At 37.1% G+C, this 15,000-nt stretch overlaps 2 protein-coding genes across 2 annotated transcripts; one reads left to right on the top strand and one right to left on the bottom strand.

Moving 5' to 3' along the window:
- Nucleotides 1–851: 851 nt before the first annotated feature.
- Nucleotides 852–7,859, top strand: LOC122090163 (aldehyde dehydrogenase family 7 member A1). The gene is made up of 12 exons (XM_042660011.1): nucleotides 852–972; nucleotides 1,119–1,141; nucleotides 1,237–1,300; nucleotides 2,020–2,065; nucleotides 2,734–2,914; nucleotides 3,761–3,937; nucleotides 4,033–4,197; nucleotides 4,694–4,834; nucleotides 5,068–5,165; nucleotides 7,063–7,212; nucleotides 7,473–7,541; nucleotides 7,619–7,859. Exons 1-11 carry the CDS (start codon nucleotides 912–914, stop codon nucleotides 7,525–7,527), a joined length of 1,161 nt encoding a protein of 386 aa, XP_042515945.1. The 5' UTR covers nucleotides 852–911; the 3' UTR covers nucleotides 7,528–7,541; nucleotides 7,619–7,859.
- Nucleotides 7,860–11,333: 3,474 nt separating this feature from the next.
- LOC122087472 lies at nucleotides 11,334–12,825 on the bottom strand. The gene is made up of 2 exons (XM_042656626.1): nucleotides 12,381–12,825; nucleotides 11,334–12,298 (listed from the first exon to the last, which is right to left on the bottom strand). The coding sequence occupies exon 2, from the start codon at nucleotides 12,286–12,288 to the stop codon at nucleotides 11,809–11,811; it is 480 nt and encodes a 159-aa protein (XP_042512560.1). The 5' UTR covers nucleotides 12,289–12,298; nucleotides 12,381–12,825; the 3' UTR covers nucleotides 11,334–11,808.
- Nucleotides 12,826–15,000: the final 2,175 nt, after the last annotated feature.

Consider the following 15,000-nt stretch of genomic DNA (forward strand, 5'->3'; position numbering starts at 1 on the left):
GGGGGGGGTGGGGGGGTGTGTTACTATTGCATTTCATTCCTTTGACTGTGAATTAGTGAGTATGCCACGATATACAAACCATACTTGACAGTATGTTACCCCTGACACTCTGCGGGGGTTAGACCAAGGTAAAAATCTCTACTGGGAACTTCTGGAAATCTCCTCCAAATCTGAGGCAAAACAAAGGAAGAGATGCATTTCAGACTCTACATCCCTGTCACATTACATAGTTACTTGCCAGGTGCATTCCTTTCTATTGACATGACTTGCTCACTTGGGTGGGGCTGGGGATTTCCCTTTCTTGGAGGGGTGTTTTGATCAATAGAAAATTTTCTAGCTCAGTTCTTGTTGGTGTAAAATTTTGATATGCATCTTATACTTTTTATGAAGTTCTAAAATGATTCAGTAACTATATATTTTTATGCTGCAGTAGTTGAAGGGTGGGATAGGGACTAGGGAGAGACGATTGCTATAAAAGTTTCAAAATTTTGAACCCCTCAGCACTGTGCTTGAGGGCAGTCACACTCTTGTTCTTGAGTATGCAGTTCAGGATGCGAGTGTGTGTGTGTGTGTGTTGGGATCCAAATGTAGCATTTAAGGCTGTCAACTAGGAGGTCTGTTGGGTAAAGTTAATCTGATTTGATGTCTGAGTCTCCATATTATTGATTTCTTCTTCTTTTTTCCTGGAACTTTGTATATATGTAGTCTGATCAGAGTATGATAATTTTGCAACTTAGATATCTTAGGTACATGATGAATTGTGATTCCTCATGCTTTTAGTGTGTGGTAAGTGTTGCATTGTTGCTTTAGGCACCCAACATTTCTTTTTAATTGATAGGCATTTGCTGTTTGCTAATAATTTTATTCTTTTTTAAGAGCAAAAGCATCTTCATTTTCAGGAAATTATTGACATGTGCGACTATGCCGTTGGATTAAGCCGGCAATTGAATGGATCAATCATACCATCAGAACGTGAGTCAAACATTATATGGATCCTTGCTAAATTTTACTGTTGTAATTGGCGGCACATGTCTTGCAGAGTCACAATCTCTTTGATGATGTTTTTTTTCCAAGTTTTTATTTCTGACAGGGTTTGCACTGCTCTATATTTTTAACAGGACCAAATCATATGATGTTGGAGGTGCGATTCGTCTTTGTGAATTTGGACTATGATAACTGACAGTAACTCCTCCATATGCAAATTATAGCGTTCTGCACATGCTTTTTATGTCACAGGTGTGGAATCCTCTAGGAGTAGTTGGTGTAATTACAGCTTTCAACTTCCCATGTGCTGTTCTTGGTGAGTTTTTTTACTTTTCCAATTGACGGATAGAAATTTGGAAGTTTCCTTTATTATTACAGTTTATGTCAGAGTGGATTATGGGAGATTTTATGTATGAGCATTATTTGAGAACTTTCAGGACGTGGGATTACCATATCTTAACTTTATGAACTTGATGAGAAAGTTTTTTTTATTGCAATGGTCCCCTCAAACTGAGAGAAAATTGTTTTTATCTGTCCTATTATATTAGAAGCATATGATATAGCTAAGGTAAATCAAGAAAGTTCCCCTATTAGTTAGCTAGTGATCCTGTTATTTTTCTTACCAATATATATATATAAATTAAATAAATGTATTAAAACATGAGAATCAATGTTGGATAGATCTATACTAATTCAAATGTCAAATCAATGTGGATAGATTTGTACTCAAGTTATGCTGATGACTTATTACTGGTTGACTTGGTTTAGCAATCTAGATGCCAGATCCTTTTTTCATTCTATAGGCTAAGATCTTTTGTAAATGAAACTGAAGAGTTCAACAAAAGCCAGCTTAAAGCAAAATTAAATTTAATAACAAGGTATGAGGAATTCTTTCCCGCCGTACATCGAGCAATAAAGAAAAAATACAGATAAGACACAAATGAAATCCTGTGACATTGAGTTTGGTAAATTTTTCATTTTTAATATTCTTTTCGTTTTTCTATGCAATAAATTTCACACATTTGTGTTCTGTAGGATGGAATGCCTGCATTGCGTTGGTCTGTGGCAATTGTGTTGTCTGGTAAGCTTATGACTCTACCTTTCAAGTTTCCTGGTCGGGAAACTTAGAATACTGGATAACCTTTCTTTTTTGCTTGTGCAAGATCAAAATATTCAGCATACAAGGATGAAGAAAACAATTTTTACTATTTTTGAATAGTGCTTGTTGACATGAAAGAATCTAAAACCCAGGTTCTTAGTGTTTATGCTATTTAACAAATCTGCCTGCCATTTTCCTGACACATAATTTGATAACAAGGCTGTTTATGTTATCTTAAGCACTTCCTTGTTGAATCTCTGATCTATCTGAGTGCTGTGTGTTTGTCTACATAATGTCCAACAATGCTTCAATGCTTAATTGTGAAACAGTTGCCCATAGCTTTTCATGAGTTACTAGAACCTTAGTTGTGGAAATTAAAATTGTACTTTTGATGTAATTGGCTCTTTCGCTGGATAAATCATTACTCCCCCCCCCCCCCCTCTCCCCCTTGAGAAAAAAAGAAATTTTAGAGAGAAAGACATCAGCTCCATACTTCCATTTCATGCCTGTGTTGCTTGTTGCCACTACAAAATCTGAAAATTTTCCTTACAAGAAAATTATTTCTTTTGAACAAGTTTATTGAGTTATTTTTTCCACAAATTACAAATTTTATGTTGGAAACTAGTTCCTCACTATGCCATGCATTATAGGAAAGGAGCTCCCTCAACTCCATTGATCACCATAGCAATGACAAAGATAGTGGCTGAGGTTCTTGAAAAGAATAACTTACCAGGTGCAATTTTCACTTCTTTCTGTGGTGGTGCTGAAATAGGGCAAGCAATAGCGAAAGATACACGTATACCACTGGTTTCGTTCACTGGAAGCTGCAAGGTATTTAGATCATATGTCTGTTTCTTATAGTTACATGTCTGTCTTACTATTTTTACTAACTGCTGTAAAACTCTCATAATAGCTGTACAAGCCATAGATGTGTCTTCCTTGTTGTTAGAGCAAACACCAAGAAAATGAGAAAATAAACAGACAATAGATCCGCACAACACAGAGATTTAACGAGGTTCACACACCGGTGTGGTGTGCTATGTCCTCGGGGGAAGAAGAAGATGTTTCACTGTGCAGAAGAGAGATTACACCAAAGCAGCGGTGAGAAAACTCGCCTTGAAACCCTAGCTCGAAAAAAAAACCCCAAAACACAATGACTTTTTCAACAAGACAATAGTACATTATATACTCCAAGTCACGGGTCGACCCATCGGGTCGTGGTCGATCCGGTCGAACCATACCACAGGGGCATATCAATGTTGGGCTCCAGGCTTGGGCCTATCGGCCCAACCCCTCTGCTTCCATCACAGATCTTAGAAAACTTCTCATTCGGGTCGCCACCAAAATATTTCAAAACAGGCCAAGAATTCGAGACAAACTTAACACCTGTTAGTCAGTTTGTGGCTAACTTCTCAACAACCAAACATGGTCCCTTGTCTGAATTATGTAAACATTAATCAGCATACCAAGAGTACTTGTGTCTAATATCTTTAACTTTCAACCAAATTACTTGACAAGTGAATGCAAATCTTTTTTAGTGGGTGACATGAAATTTTCTTCAATCTTGTCATTCTTTCTTTACTTATCTATATTGATTGAAAGTTTGCATTTTTTTCATTTATTGTGAAGTCATTATATCACTGCCTCTAAGCATACCTCTGATATCCCTGAGTTCAGGTGGGTCAAAGTGTTCAAAAAACAGTCAATGAGAGATATGGTAAATGCTTGCTTGAACTAAGTGGGAACAATGCCATAATTGTCATGGACGATGCTGACATCCAGCTCGCTGTTCGTTCGGTTTTGTTTGCGGCTGTTGGTACAGCAGGTCAACGCTGCACAACTTGTCGTAGACTGGTAATATAATTGGCAAAAAAAATTTCCCTTGATATTTCAATCAACATGAGAATTGAAATATTTGAATCTAACTTTTCATTTACATTTGGGTTTAGTTTCTGCATGAGAGTATATACCAGGGTTTTCTGGATCAACTCCTTGGAGTGTACAAACAAGTTAAAATTGGGGACCCTCTAGAGAACGGTACCTTGCTAGGGCCACTACATACCCGTGCTTCAAGAGAGAACTTTGAGAAGGGCATCGAAATCATAAAATCGCAGGCATGTATTATCTCTTGTGCTCCAAGTGCACCACTGCATTCTCAGTTATTATTATTTGACTTTGTATTATATTGTGTTGTCATAATGTTGTGACTATCCATTCATGACCAGCTTCACACGTTATCTTTTGTTATTCTGGAATAACATTCAAAGGCTTGGATCATCAGTTCAGTACACGTTGCTTCACATTTGAAGAGAGTTCTGTTTTTTCGAGTTTATTGAAAATATCCCTTCGGACATCTACCCTGAGAAATGTCAAACCTAGGACTTCCAGTGAATTAGTTGGCTTGATGATGTACATGAATCCACAAGTACTGATAACTCATGAAATTCTTTTTCATTACTTGTGTTAAGTCTGTTTCTGCCAGGCTCGGCTGCTTAGATTTAAGGACTAAGCTGAAATATGCTTCTATAACATTTATCTTGGGACTGACTCAATTGGAATTTCTTCATTGTATTGCATTTTTTGAACTTAGTGGAAGTTGAATTTATGCAGGGAGGAAAGATCCTCAATGGAGGATCTGTGATTGAATCTGAAGGAAATTTTGTGGAGCCAACAATAATTGAGATTTCTCCGGATGCAGCTGTAGTGAAAGAAGAATTATTTGCTCCAGTTCTTTTTGTTATGAAATTTCAGGTACATATTCCTGAAATTATAATTTAGTTCGTGTTCCACAGGTTCACTTAAGCTTCGTTTGGATCATTCATTCTTTTTCTCATAAAGAGTATTGATTCTAAAACACACAAATTGCAAGGTTGTTTAACAAATATAAGGATCAGCGGTGAGTGAATGTCTTAGAATTAATGCCATATGATTTTTCCTCTCTTCTAGAAATACTTACTTTGTGCCTACCAAAATATATTTTACAGACTCTAAAGGAAGCAATTGAAATGAACAACTCTGTACCACAAGGGTTGAGTAGTTCGATCTTCACAAGGAAACCAGAAGTGATCTTCAAATGGATTGGGTGAGTATCGAGGAATTAAATGAATTTTCCCCATGCTGACCAATATTTATGCATGTATGAAGTGCTGCCAGATTATTCACCATATTGTGTTGAAGCAATTGTTCTATTACCATTTTTACTGCTTTGTTTCATTGTTTCCCTGGTATCCAAAGTCACTGTACTTTCTCCTGAGAAAAAGTAGATGTCAACTACAAATAATGTACCTTTTTGTGAAGGTATTTTTCCTTTCCTCTCAAGTGTAGATTTGTAGGACTTGCCAATGAGAATCATTGAAGAAGTTAACCGTTGGCCTTACCCCTATCGATCTGTTAAATGAGGTTTTATGGAATTGTTTATTGGAGCTTGTGGCATTATTTTTCCCTGCCTCCCATCATTCCATTTCGTTGATGTTTTATTTTAAGATCATATTGTGTCCAACATTTTCTGCATGAACCTTTTAGTATCCTCAGGTTTGGTCCTTTCTCCCCTCATTATGATTTAATACTTTCATATTCGTGGTTTAAATTCAAAGAATTAGAGCAAGTTTCATTAGGTAAATGCCCTCTGAAACATGCCTCAACTCTTTTGATTGAGAAGCCTAAAGATGAGTTAATGCTAGTTATAACCATTGAGTGAGAAGAGGGGGGGGGGTACTTAAAACAGAAGTATAAATGACAGACGATTTAAGATTGATGAGCATGAGATAACCAAAAGCAAACTTTCTCTGCATCCCAGTACAATCATGGCATTGCATGGTGAAATGGAATTATGAAACAAAAGCAAAAATTACTTTAAGCATCAGAAAGGAGATGAAAGGAGATTGGGAACAGTAGTACAGCTAATTTTTTTGCATGACAATCTCTTAGTGTTCAGATCATCCCTTGATGGAGAGGTTTCTTGAGTATGCAGGTTGATGATAGTGATGGTGGTGGATTGGATGGAGAAACTAGTAACCAAATTATCTGGTTGTCAAATAATATGATATGTCTTGACACATCGAGGGGAACTTCTACAGATGTTACTAATAACTGAGTGTCAAATTTCATTGTTCTATAAGAAAGTGAGTGTTGAAGGAAGATGCTGATGTTACTTTGAAGTCGTGTTCCTGAAAAAGAAATCATCACTTATCCATTATCCACAGAAAGAGCAGATGGAATAAATAAAATGTGTAGACATGGAAATATGAGTCAAATTTCTCAAGTTCAGGAGAATTTGCTCCAGGAGCTTTTATCAATGGAGGCCTGAGACCACCAAGGGTCATACAAATGATTGAAATCTTTGGGGGGTTTTGGCCTTGTAAAACGTCTTGTGGCACCTGGAAAAGGAAACTATATTTTTTGGGGCTTTGATTATTAAAGGAGAAATGCTTTTATGGGCCTTATGTGGGTTCTCACCTGCCTTATATATTGGGCCTCTCAATGTATATAGTGAAACCCACTGCATTTGGGTAGCTGAGGTGTGCCTGTATATTTACAGGACAGTAGTGTTACTAGCCTGGAATTTCCTGTGGAAGAATATGTTACAGGTTGAGTTATACAAATGATATGGACAGGGGAACTGAATTTCTGGCTTACACAGAGCTTTGCCTATCTGGTTGGTGGTCAAGTTCACTGAAGTCATTTGCTTCACAAGGATCAAAATTCAATTAGCGGAGTTTGTCTAGGCGGGATCTGGATGGCTCACAAGGGTATTCTGTTGTATGTCATGTTTTTAACTTTAAATTTTCTTCATTATTAGTTGTTATTACCAAGATAAAGGGTCATGGTAGAGTTACTAAAAATTAATGCAAGCATCTCTGTGGGGCCTGATACCATTCTGGTGATGTTTCCCTTGGCTGGTTCTATCCTTTGGACTGTGTTAGTTGTCTCCTGTATGTCTTCTCTCTTCAAGTTTTCTTACACATTTGCATTTATTGCAGACCACATGGCAGTGACTGTGGTATTGTGAATGTGAACATACCTACAAATGGTGCGGAAATTGGGGGTGCCTTTGGTGGTGAGAAGGCTACTGGTGGTGGCCGTGAAGCGGGAAGTGACAGTTGGAAACAATATATGCGGCGTTCAACATGGTAAACTTACTATCTATCCAAAAAAAGAAATAAACGTGGGAAATTTATTTAGATCACTAATGCATATAAGTTGAGGCTTTTAAGTCCTTCACATTAAGCTCATTTCAAAATTCATTTAGTGAACTTTGGATATATCTATATTATGGTCTGAAACAATGATGTTTGATTGAATTCATAAGGATATCTATCTGGTCCGTACATTCGTTTGTCATGCTCTGGTTATCAAAATTTCAGTACTAACTGATTAATGTTTTTGACAGTACAATCAATTACGGGAACGAGCTCCCACTGGCTCAGGGAATAAATTTCGGCTAAGTGTGACACATGACGTAAGTTTTATCACATTTTTCTGTATCCAAGACTTTTTGTTAACCCAGTATGAAGCATTCACTTCTGTTTTTTGTAGGATTGATCAAATCTTTCATCGGCAACTTCTGCAAGTAAGCGATATGCTTTGAATGGTGGTTCAAAATGTAGTTGGGAATACTTTTATCCGATTCCTGAAGAATAAGAGCCAGGGGAAATAGGCATCATTATAGCCAATTTACTCTGGGGTTGTAAATCTTGGCCTACTACTTTGACAATCTCTCTTTATCATTTAACTTAATTTATAGTGAGGCTGCTATCTGTGGCTTCTTTCTCTCCCATATTTCTGTGCATTGCAGTTGGAACCAAATGTTTTAATGTGAAGTGTAATGCTTCAACATTAACTGCAATTTCCAATTGATGAGTGTTTGAAGACTTTTATAGCTGGATCCAATTGGGAGGGTATTACTCTTCCATAATCCAGTCTAAATCAGGGATTCAAGAATCTGAATCAAATTGGCTCAGAATTCACCAAAGCGGCAGATTTACAACCCAAAACTTTGGGTTAGGGAAAAATATGTCCGATTCCTGATTGATTCTGGCCGTTACGGATTAGAATGGATTAGAACCAATCTGATTCTGAGTTTTGCATCCTTGATTTAAAGTCACCACAGCCGCCAAGAGAAAGTGTCATTCCATTAGAGCCAAAGGGATTTGTTAGATCTAGGCAAGAAGAATGCTCCATTTGTGATTTGTGATCACTCGAGGCATGTTAACCGGGCTCTACTATCTGGGGATTGGTAAATGCACCATTGCAATCTCAATTGAGATTGAAAAAGCCAAATGGAACGAATTAACAGGAATGAATTCTTTGAGTATTACATGAACTGCAGTTAGAATTTTTCGAACCTTGTGAGCTAGGATTTAGTTATCAGTGTCAGTATCGGATGGTGATCTGCTTGATTCAGATCAGATCGATCACTTTTGCCCTTATTTTTCACCAAAAAAAAAAAAAGATTTTATTTACAATTTTACCCTTAAAATGATACTGATAATTAATCTGGATCGTTCAGGTATGGCAATCTCCTGGTCCTCCTCAAGGCTTTGTTCTCTTTATGTTCGTATATAAATTCATTCTGGCCTTCAGTTTTCCACTTTTTCTGAACTAGGAACGTAAATCCACCTTGATCATATGATTTTAGGGAAAATGTTCTCTGAACCACTGGGGACTCGAGAGAGGGTATATTAGCACATGCTCTCTTTGTTTATCTCCTTTTCACATAAAATGGCTTTGCTGTCATATCTATAAAACCGTTCCGCAACACCTCATTGGTGTGCTCTTCTCTTCTAACCTTCTCCTATAATTAGATGGAAACTCGGATTTAGTTATCTCTCTCCCTCTTCTTTTTAGAATCAAAATCAAATTAATAAGAAAAATAAGGCGAACAGAAGCAATCAGTCATTTCCACCATGTGATAATGATGCTTTGGTCATTCTGAATATTTGAACGGATGGAATCTATCTATATGCCAAAGTGTTAAATTTGGTGGCCTGTCAACTTTATAAACATACTTTGTCTTTGCCCTATTTGGGGTGCTTATTATGAAGAAGCAATACGTGATGATTGTAATCATAGATTTAGTTATCGGCATATTGATACTGATCTGGATTGGTGAATCAGTCAATTTTATTCTTATTTTTAACGAAAGTATGTACATTTTTCTATTTATAATTTTACCCTTAAATCGATATTGATACACAATCCAGATTTGTCCAGGTATTGATCTCGGTCTCAGCCGATAGTGACTCTCGAGATTTGAACCCTGACATTTTCCCTAGCAACCTGAACCTTGCTCAGAGCAATGGCCCGGCCTGGTTAGATATACATGTAGAAACACAATTGCAGGGTTATCTTACTCCTAAGGCTCGAATAATTGGTTGAGAGAGAGAGAGAGAGAGAAGGGAAATATCTTCGGTGGTAAACCACTTTTAGAAGTAGGGGGTGGGGCAGCAAGGTACTTGTTGAAAGTTGATATTTTATATATATATATATATATATATATATATGAATGTGGTCTCCTGATGGACCACTGTTTTTTTGGCATTTATGTAGAGCAAGCAAGGACAGCTTTTATTCTCCTCTTTAGTGTCCACCCATACTTCTCCTCTTTAGTGTCCACCCATACTGGTGGATCAAAATCCTCTGTTTTTTTCATCCATGTTTTTCCTTATTTTACTACCCGCAGAATGCGATACGTGGACAATAAGGAGACCAATGGTCAAGATTGGGTGAAGATTATTACATCCGGTGCGTTGATCTTAAAATTGTACACAGGATTATTTTCCCATACTGGTAGGGATATAAGAATATCCTAATCCTCCAACCTCCAAACTCTCTCTCTCTCTCTCTCTCTCTCTCTCTCTCTCATTTAAGAAAAAAGATGCACTTTTTTAGTTTATAAGCAGTTGTGGAAAAGCGGCTGTGAAAGTCTCGTGTGAAACCGTTATTTTTTTCATATCTCAGCAGCGTTTATCAAGTTGGAACTTTTGACAGCTTTCTACCATACATTGTTCTGCAACACCACACCCATTGTTCACATGCAAAAGGAGCAAAAATGTGTTTGGCAACATCCGCATGAATTGAATGCAGAACAGAACAGGAACAAAATAATCGGAAAAACTATCCCCACAGCATCGAAGTAGGGATTCCTATCAACAACCTCTCACATGATACACCATGGAGTGATAAATCATGGGTTCACATTGACACTATTTCTATTCTAAGAAAATAAAAAACCTTATAAATATCCATATCAAAAATTTGATACCCTGTACTAAAATTATGGTTGTAAAAAACCTCACAAAAATAATAATCTCAAAAATTGATTCAAATGGCAAAAGGAATCACTCCAACATCATAACAGAAGCAAGTTTTAGGTATTGGTCGGGGCACCCTAGGTCCCTAGCTATTCAATGCGCATTGGGACGTTAGAGAGGATCCTAATACGGGAGTGATCCCGATCATTATCAATACCATTCCGACACATCATAATTTCACCTTATTCATATTAGCATCATAGCAGTCTCTGTTATGTACCAACAGATACACCAATACGATTCCGATTGCTCAAACGTTGGTCCATAGTACCTAGAGTAAGAAACAAGCATGGCCCAAGCGCGCAAGGACAGTGGAAATACAAAGGTTAGGTTGCCCGTTGCTTGCCCTAATGGGCTGAGCCCTCCCTCATCAATTGGCAGCTATGGATAATCTCTCCATGAGAGACATTGTCAGATTTGTGGATAGGACCACCCCCAACCAAACAATTTCCTTGCACCCTTACAGGAATTCAGTCTCCATCCAAGAGACTCTCGTCTGCTTTTCTTCTGCTCTGCTCTGCCCTCTTCTGCTCTGTTCTGCTCGGTGTTTCAGATCCCACCACCCCTTTAATTTCATTAGTGTAAACAATGAATTAATATTCAAAACAATCACTTGTCAATCTATGATTATTAAAAGCGAGAAAGGAGACGAACCAATCCCAATGAGGCAATGAAAGGAATTGCGAATTGTAATCCAAAGTGCAAACACCAAACTTCCTCGTTGTCGTCGCCACTGCTCTGCAAGAAAATCTTTGGGAAAATCATAAAACAATGGATTCTCCTTCCTGCAACCTCAACAACCCATCTGCCACTGCCAGCCCAACCTTTCTCTTCACCGACCTTTTTGCTTATTACAATACGTGATCCGCACAACTGGCCAGGATTCTTGTGAAGATGATGCAGAATTGCAGACAAACCAAAGGGAAAACAGCTAATTCTTATTGGAACCACAGAAATTCAATCTTTATTTCTTTCTTCCCCCCAACCCTCTCAAAAACCCTCAAAAAGCTAATGATTCAATCGTCTAAACAAGAGAGACAGAAGGGTGGGGATCAGAAGGAAACTCTAAATTACAACCGGTCAATGCATACGCTATGTCTGAGATGCGTATGGAAGAACGGGAAAAAAAAATTCAATGAAAGTAAAAGACATTAGATGATGATTAGAACATATCAGAAGAACAGAGAACATCGATGCAAGAGTCCTGTAAAAAGGAAAAATCTTTCCAAACAGAAACAAGAATTAAGATAGACTGATAAAGAAAGGGAAGAAAGGGAAGATCGATAACCCAAAGAAGTCCTAACCGAAAGAAGCCCTATGTCTGAACGATGTTTCTGCTGCTGCTGCTGCTACTGCTACGATTTTTTTATTTTTCTTCTTCTTCTTCTTCTTCTTGTTTTGTAATAATATGTATCAACGAGCCAGAGCTGGGACGCAGCTTCCGGAACGAGCGAGTGATGGACGACGTTTCTCGTCTTCCGTTCTTAGAGGACTACTCGGAGTCGACATAACTCTTGGAGAATCCAAGCTTTTCCGGAGCAGTTGCTTCACAGCGGATATCAGATGTTCCGTGGGGTTCGTCGGAGGACTCGAAGATCTGAAATTCTTACAGAAGTTCATGTGTCGATGCAAAGCTTCTTCGGCGGTGATCAGCCTATCCGATCTAAAACTCTCATCTTTAACAGCTTCGGCGCAAAGACCACAGATCCATCGACCTTGGTACCTCTCACGAACTCTAGCTATGTAAGCAGGTGTGCATTCCTCTGTTAGTCCACAGCAATCGCATTTAGCGAACTCAACCTCCACCTGCGTGCTACTTATCTTAACGGCGGTCGATTGAGATTCCGAAGCAGAAGGAATCCCCATAGAATCGCTAAGAAACGTAGCAGACATTGCCGAAACCCTAGAAATCCAAAATCTTCCAATACATTAACAAATCATTCAAAAAAACTACAAATAACAAAAACTGATTAAGTTGAAATTACCGTTCTTGAATCTTGATTCCTTCTCTTTCTCGATGATATGATTAAACCGGTGCTTCGAATCCTAGGCGAAGCAACGAGTTGTATTTCCGAAATCCGATCGATTTGCTCTATCTTTCCTTCTCCCACTCACCTTCTTCCACTACTTTTTCAATGTTAATGAAGGAAATTTCACAGAATAAAGACATCTCATGAATCTTTCTTCCTCTGAGAGTTTCAGCTTTGAAGAACTACGATCGATTCAGAATTCTGAAACAAGAAGTAGAGAAAAAAGAAGAGCAAGGAAGGAAGCCTTTGGAGACTTTCGCATATGCTCTCTCCCTCTATCTATCTCTTCTAGGTCTTCTCTAACTCTTCTACAATTTCACAAAGCTCTACGGCACTAACAGCGCTAACCTCTCTCACACCTTACCTTATTACCTAATGTGAGTGAAGGAAGGTTTGGGAGATGACGGGAAAGCAAAAGATTTGATTCCTTTTTTGTAACGTAGCCGACCTCAATGATTGGCGTTTTTTGGCATCCACGTCAGCTATCTATGCTGGCATTCGATGCTTACCTCATTTAAATATTAATTTATAATTATATTTGCCAGCTGTACTCTATTTTTAGTCCCCAAAATTGGCAGCCAGAGGATCTTTCGGTTATAGATTTACGGCTTTCGTGAATTACCAAAGTTACCCCTTTGGAATGGTTTTGAAGTGAAGAGTATAGCCCCTTATCTTTGCTGATGTGAGGTAAGGGCAATAATGGAAATTCCGGTGAGCCCCATAGAAAGCTCTTTGGAGTTACTGCCGTTTCGTGAGTTGTCTTTTATAAGCATGAATGACGGCATGCCACTGGCAAGACGCAGAGAGAGGGTGGTGAAATGACTGTCCCACTCAGAGTTATCAATTCGGCCGAATAATTAGAGTTATCAATTCGGCCGAATAATTCATGAATTATTCGATCGAATTGAATTTTTCTAAATTTTATCAAAAATTCGGATCGAATCTGAATTAAAAATAAAATTCTTTAAAATTCGTGACTTTTTCAAAACTGAATATAAATCACGAATAATTCGGACCGAATCTGAATTAAACCGAATTATTCGGTTTATTTAAACATTATTTAAAAAAAAACAATAAAAAATAATTAAAAAAAAAAAAAAAAAAAAAAAAAAAAAATAAAAAACAATTAAAAAAAAAAAAACCCAATAAGCTTTTTTGACCGCTTTTTTGACCGAATCCTTCAATTAATCATCCGAATTATTCCGAATAATTCTCCGTCCAAATAATTCCCGAATCTGAATTTGTTAACTATGGTCCCATCCTCGGTGAAAAGTGTAAATGCTCTTATTGGACTCGCGTTGATGTAGTAAATTGTTTCCTTTTTAAGTAAGTAAGGGAGAGGCTTTCCTTAAATGCAGCTTGGGCTGCAACAATGTAAGGCTAATGGGAGCTTACTCATAAGCATCAATAAAGATTAGATTTTCACCTTTCATAGGGGGTAAGGTAGCCATTTCGTATCTCTATGTGTAAATCTAAGGGTCACACTGCCTTTTTGGGGAAAAAATTTTGCCTATTTAAAATTAGGGAAAAATCAATGTTGGGTCACTTAAATTATGTTTGAAAGTGAAGAAAATAAAAATTAAAAAAGTCAAATTAAAAAACAGACATAAATTAATTATTATTTCATCATAATTTTTTGTCTAGAGAAACGATGGGGTTGTTTAGTTTATTACTCCAGTGGCTATAAACGATACCGTATAATGAAGCCTTTATAGGAATATTCTAATGTGATTTTTTTTTTTTTTTAATCCTTTGATATTCTTTGGAGAGGATTTGTTTAATCCAAGCTGAGCAAAGCTTGGGTTAATGTATTATTATTATTAAAAAAAGCACCAATGGACAAATAATTGATTAGAACATTCAAGAGAAGAGGTAATATTGCTTAGATACAAAGTGAGAGACATGAAGAATAGGCTAATTGGACAGATAAGACATAACTAGAAAAACCTAATTATAGGTTTGTTAAGAACATGAAAATTAAATGAAAATTTAGCATAATTATGTTTTGTTTTCATATAGTAGTTCCTTTGAAAAAAAAAAAAAAAGACTAAAGAACTGATTGGTGCTTCATATTTAAGAGAAATAAAAGCTTTTCACCACCTAAGAAGAGGGTTCATCCAAGGTGATATGATTAATAGTTGAATGTAAAAGCTTAATTATAAGGATTTGCACATCTTCTTTTTAATGACCATTTTTTTTTAATAAATGAGTTATATTCAAATCCAAATAAGTAGTATAGAATAGAAGTGTGATAATTCTTGAAGGCTGAAAAAAATCTCTTTGATTCAATGTAAGGGCAATAATTTAATATTAGACTCGTGAGTCACACCAGTGATTTTATGTGGTCGAAACTACTATTTATCAATTCAATTTGAAGGTCAGATATGATGGATTAAGAGATTGGTGGGTGAAGAGAAACAACGTTCAAAGGAATAACTTGTTGAAGGTCTAGAAACAAGATCAATGTTATAGATATCGGTATCGATATTCAAAATGATCATCATCGATACCAATACTAATATTTATATGATACGATATGACAGAGGCTGTATCAGCGCATGTTTGATCCAGATAG

Source organism: Macadamia integrifolia, chromosome 2, assembly GCF_013358625.1.
Source record: "Macadamia integrifolia cultivar HAES 741 chromosome 2, SCU_Mint_v3, whole genome shotgun sequence".
In the NCBI taxonomy this organism is placed as follows: domain Eukaryota; kingdom Viridiplantae; phylum Streptophyta; class Magnoliopsida; order Proteales; family Proteaceae; genus Macadamia; species Macadamia integrifolia.

What these genes read in the sequence shown, in the direction of transcription:
- LOC122090163 (XM_042660011.1), top strand. Translation starts at nt 912, where the DNA reads ATGTGCGACTATGCCGTTGGATTAAGCCGGCAATTGAATGGATCAATC. An exon ending in ATCAATCATACCATCAGAAC is followed by an intron (nt 973 to 1,118) that starts GTGAGTCAAACA and finishes TATTTTTAACAG; the next exon opens with GACCAAATCATATGATGTTG. An exon ending in CTTCCCATGTGCTGTTCTTG is followed by an intron (nt 1,301 to 2,019) that starts GTGAGTTTTTTT and finishes TGTGTTCTGTAG; the next exon opens with GATGGAATGCCTGCATTGCG.
- LOC122087472 (XM_042656626.1), bottom strand. Translation starts at nt 12,288, where the DNA reads ATGTCTGCTACGTTTCTTAGCGATTCTATGGGGATTCCTTCTGCTTCG.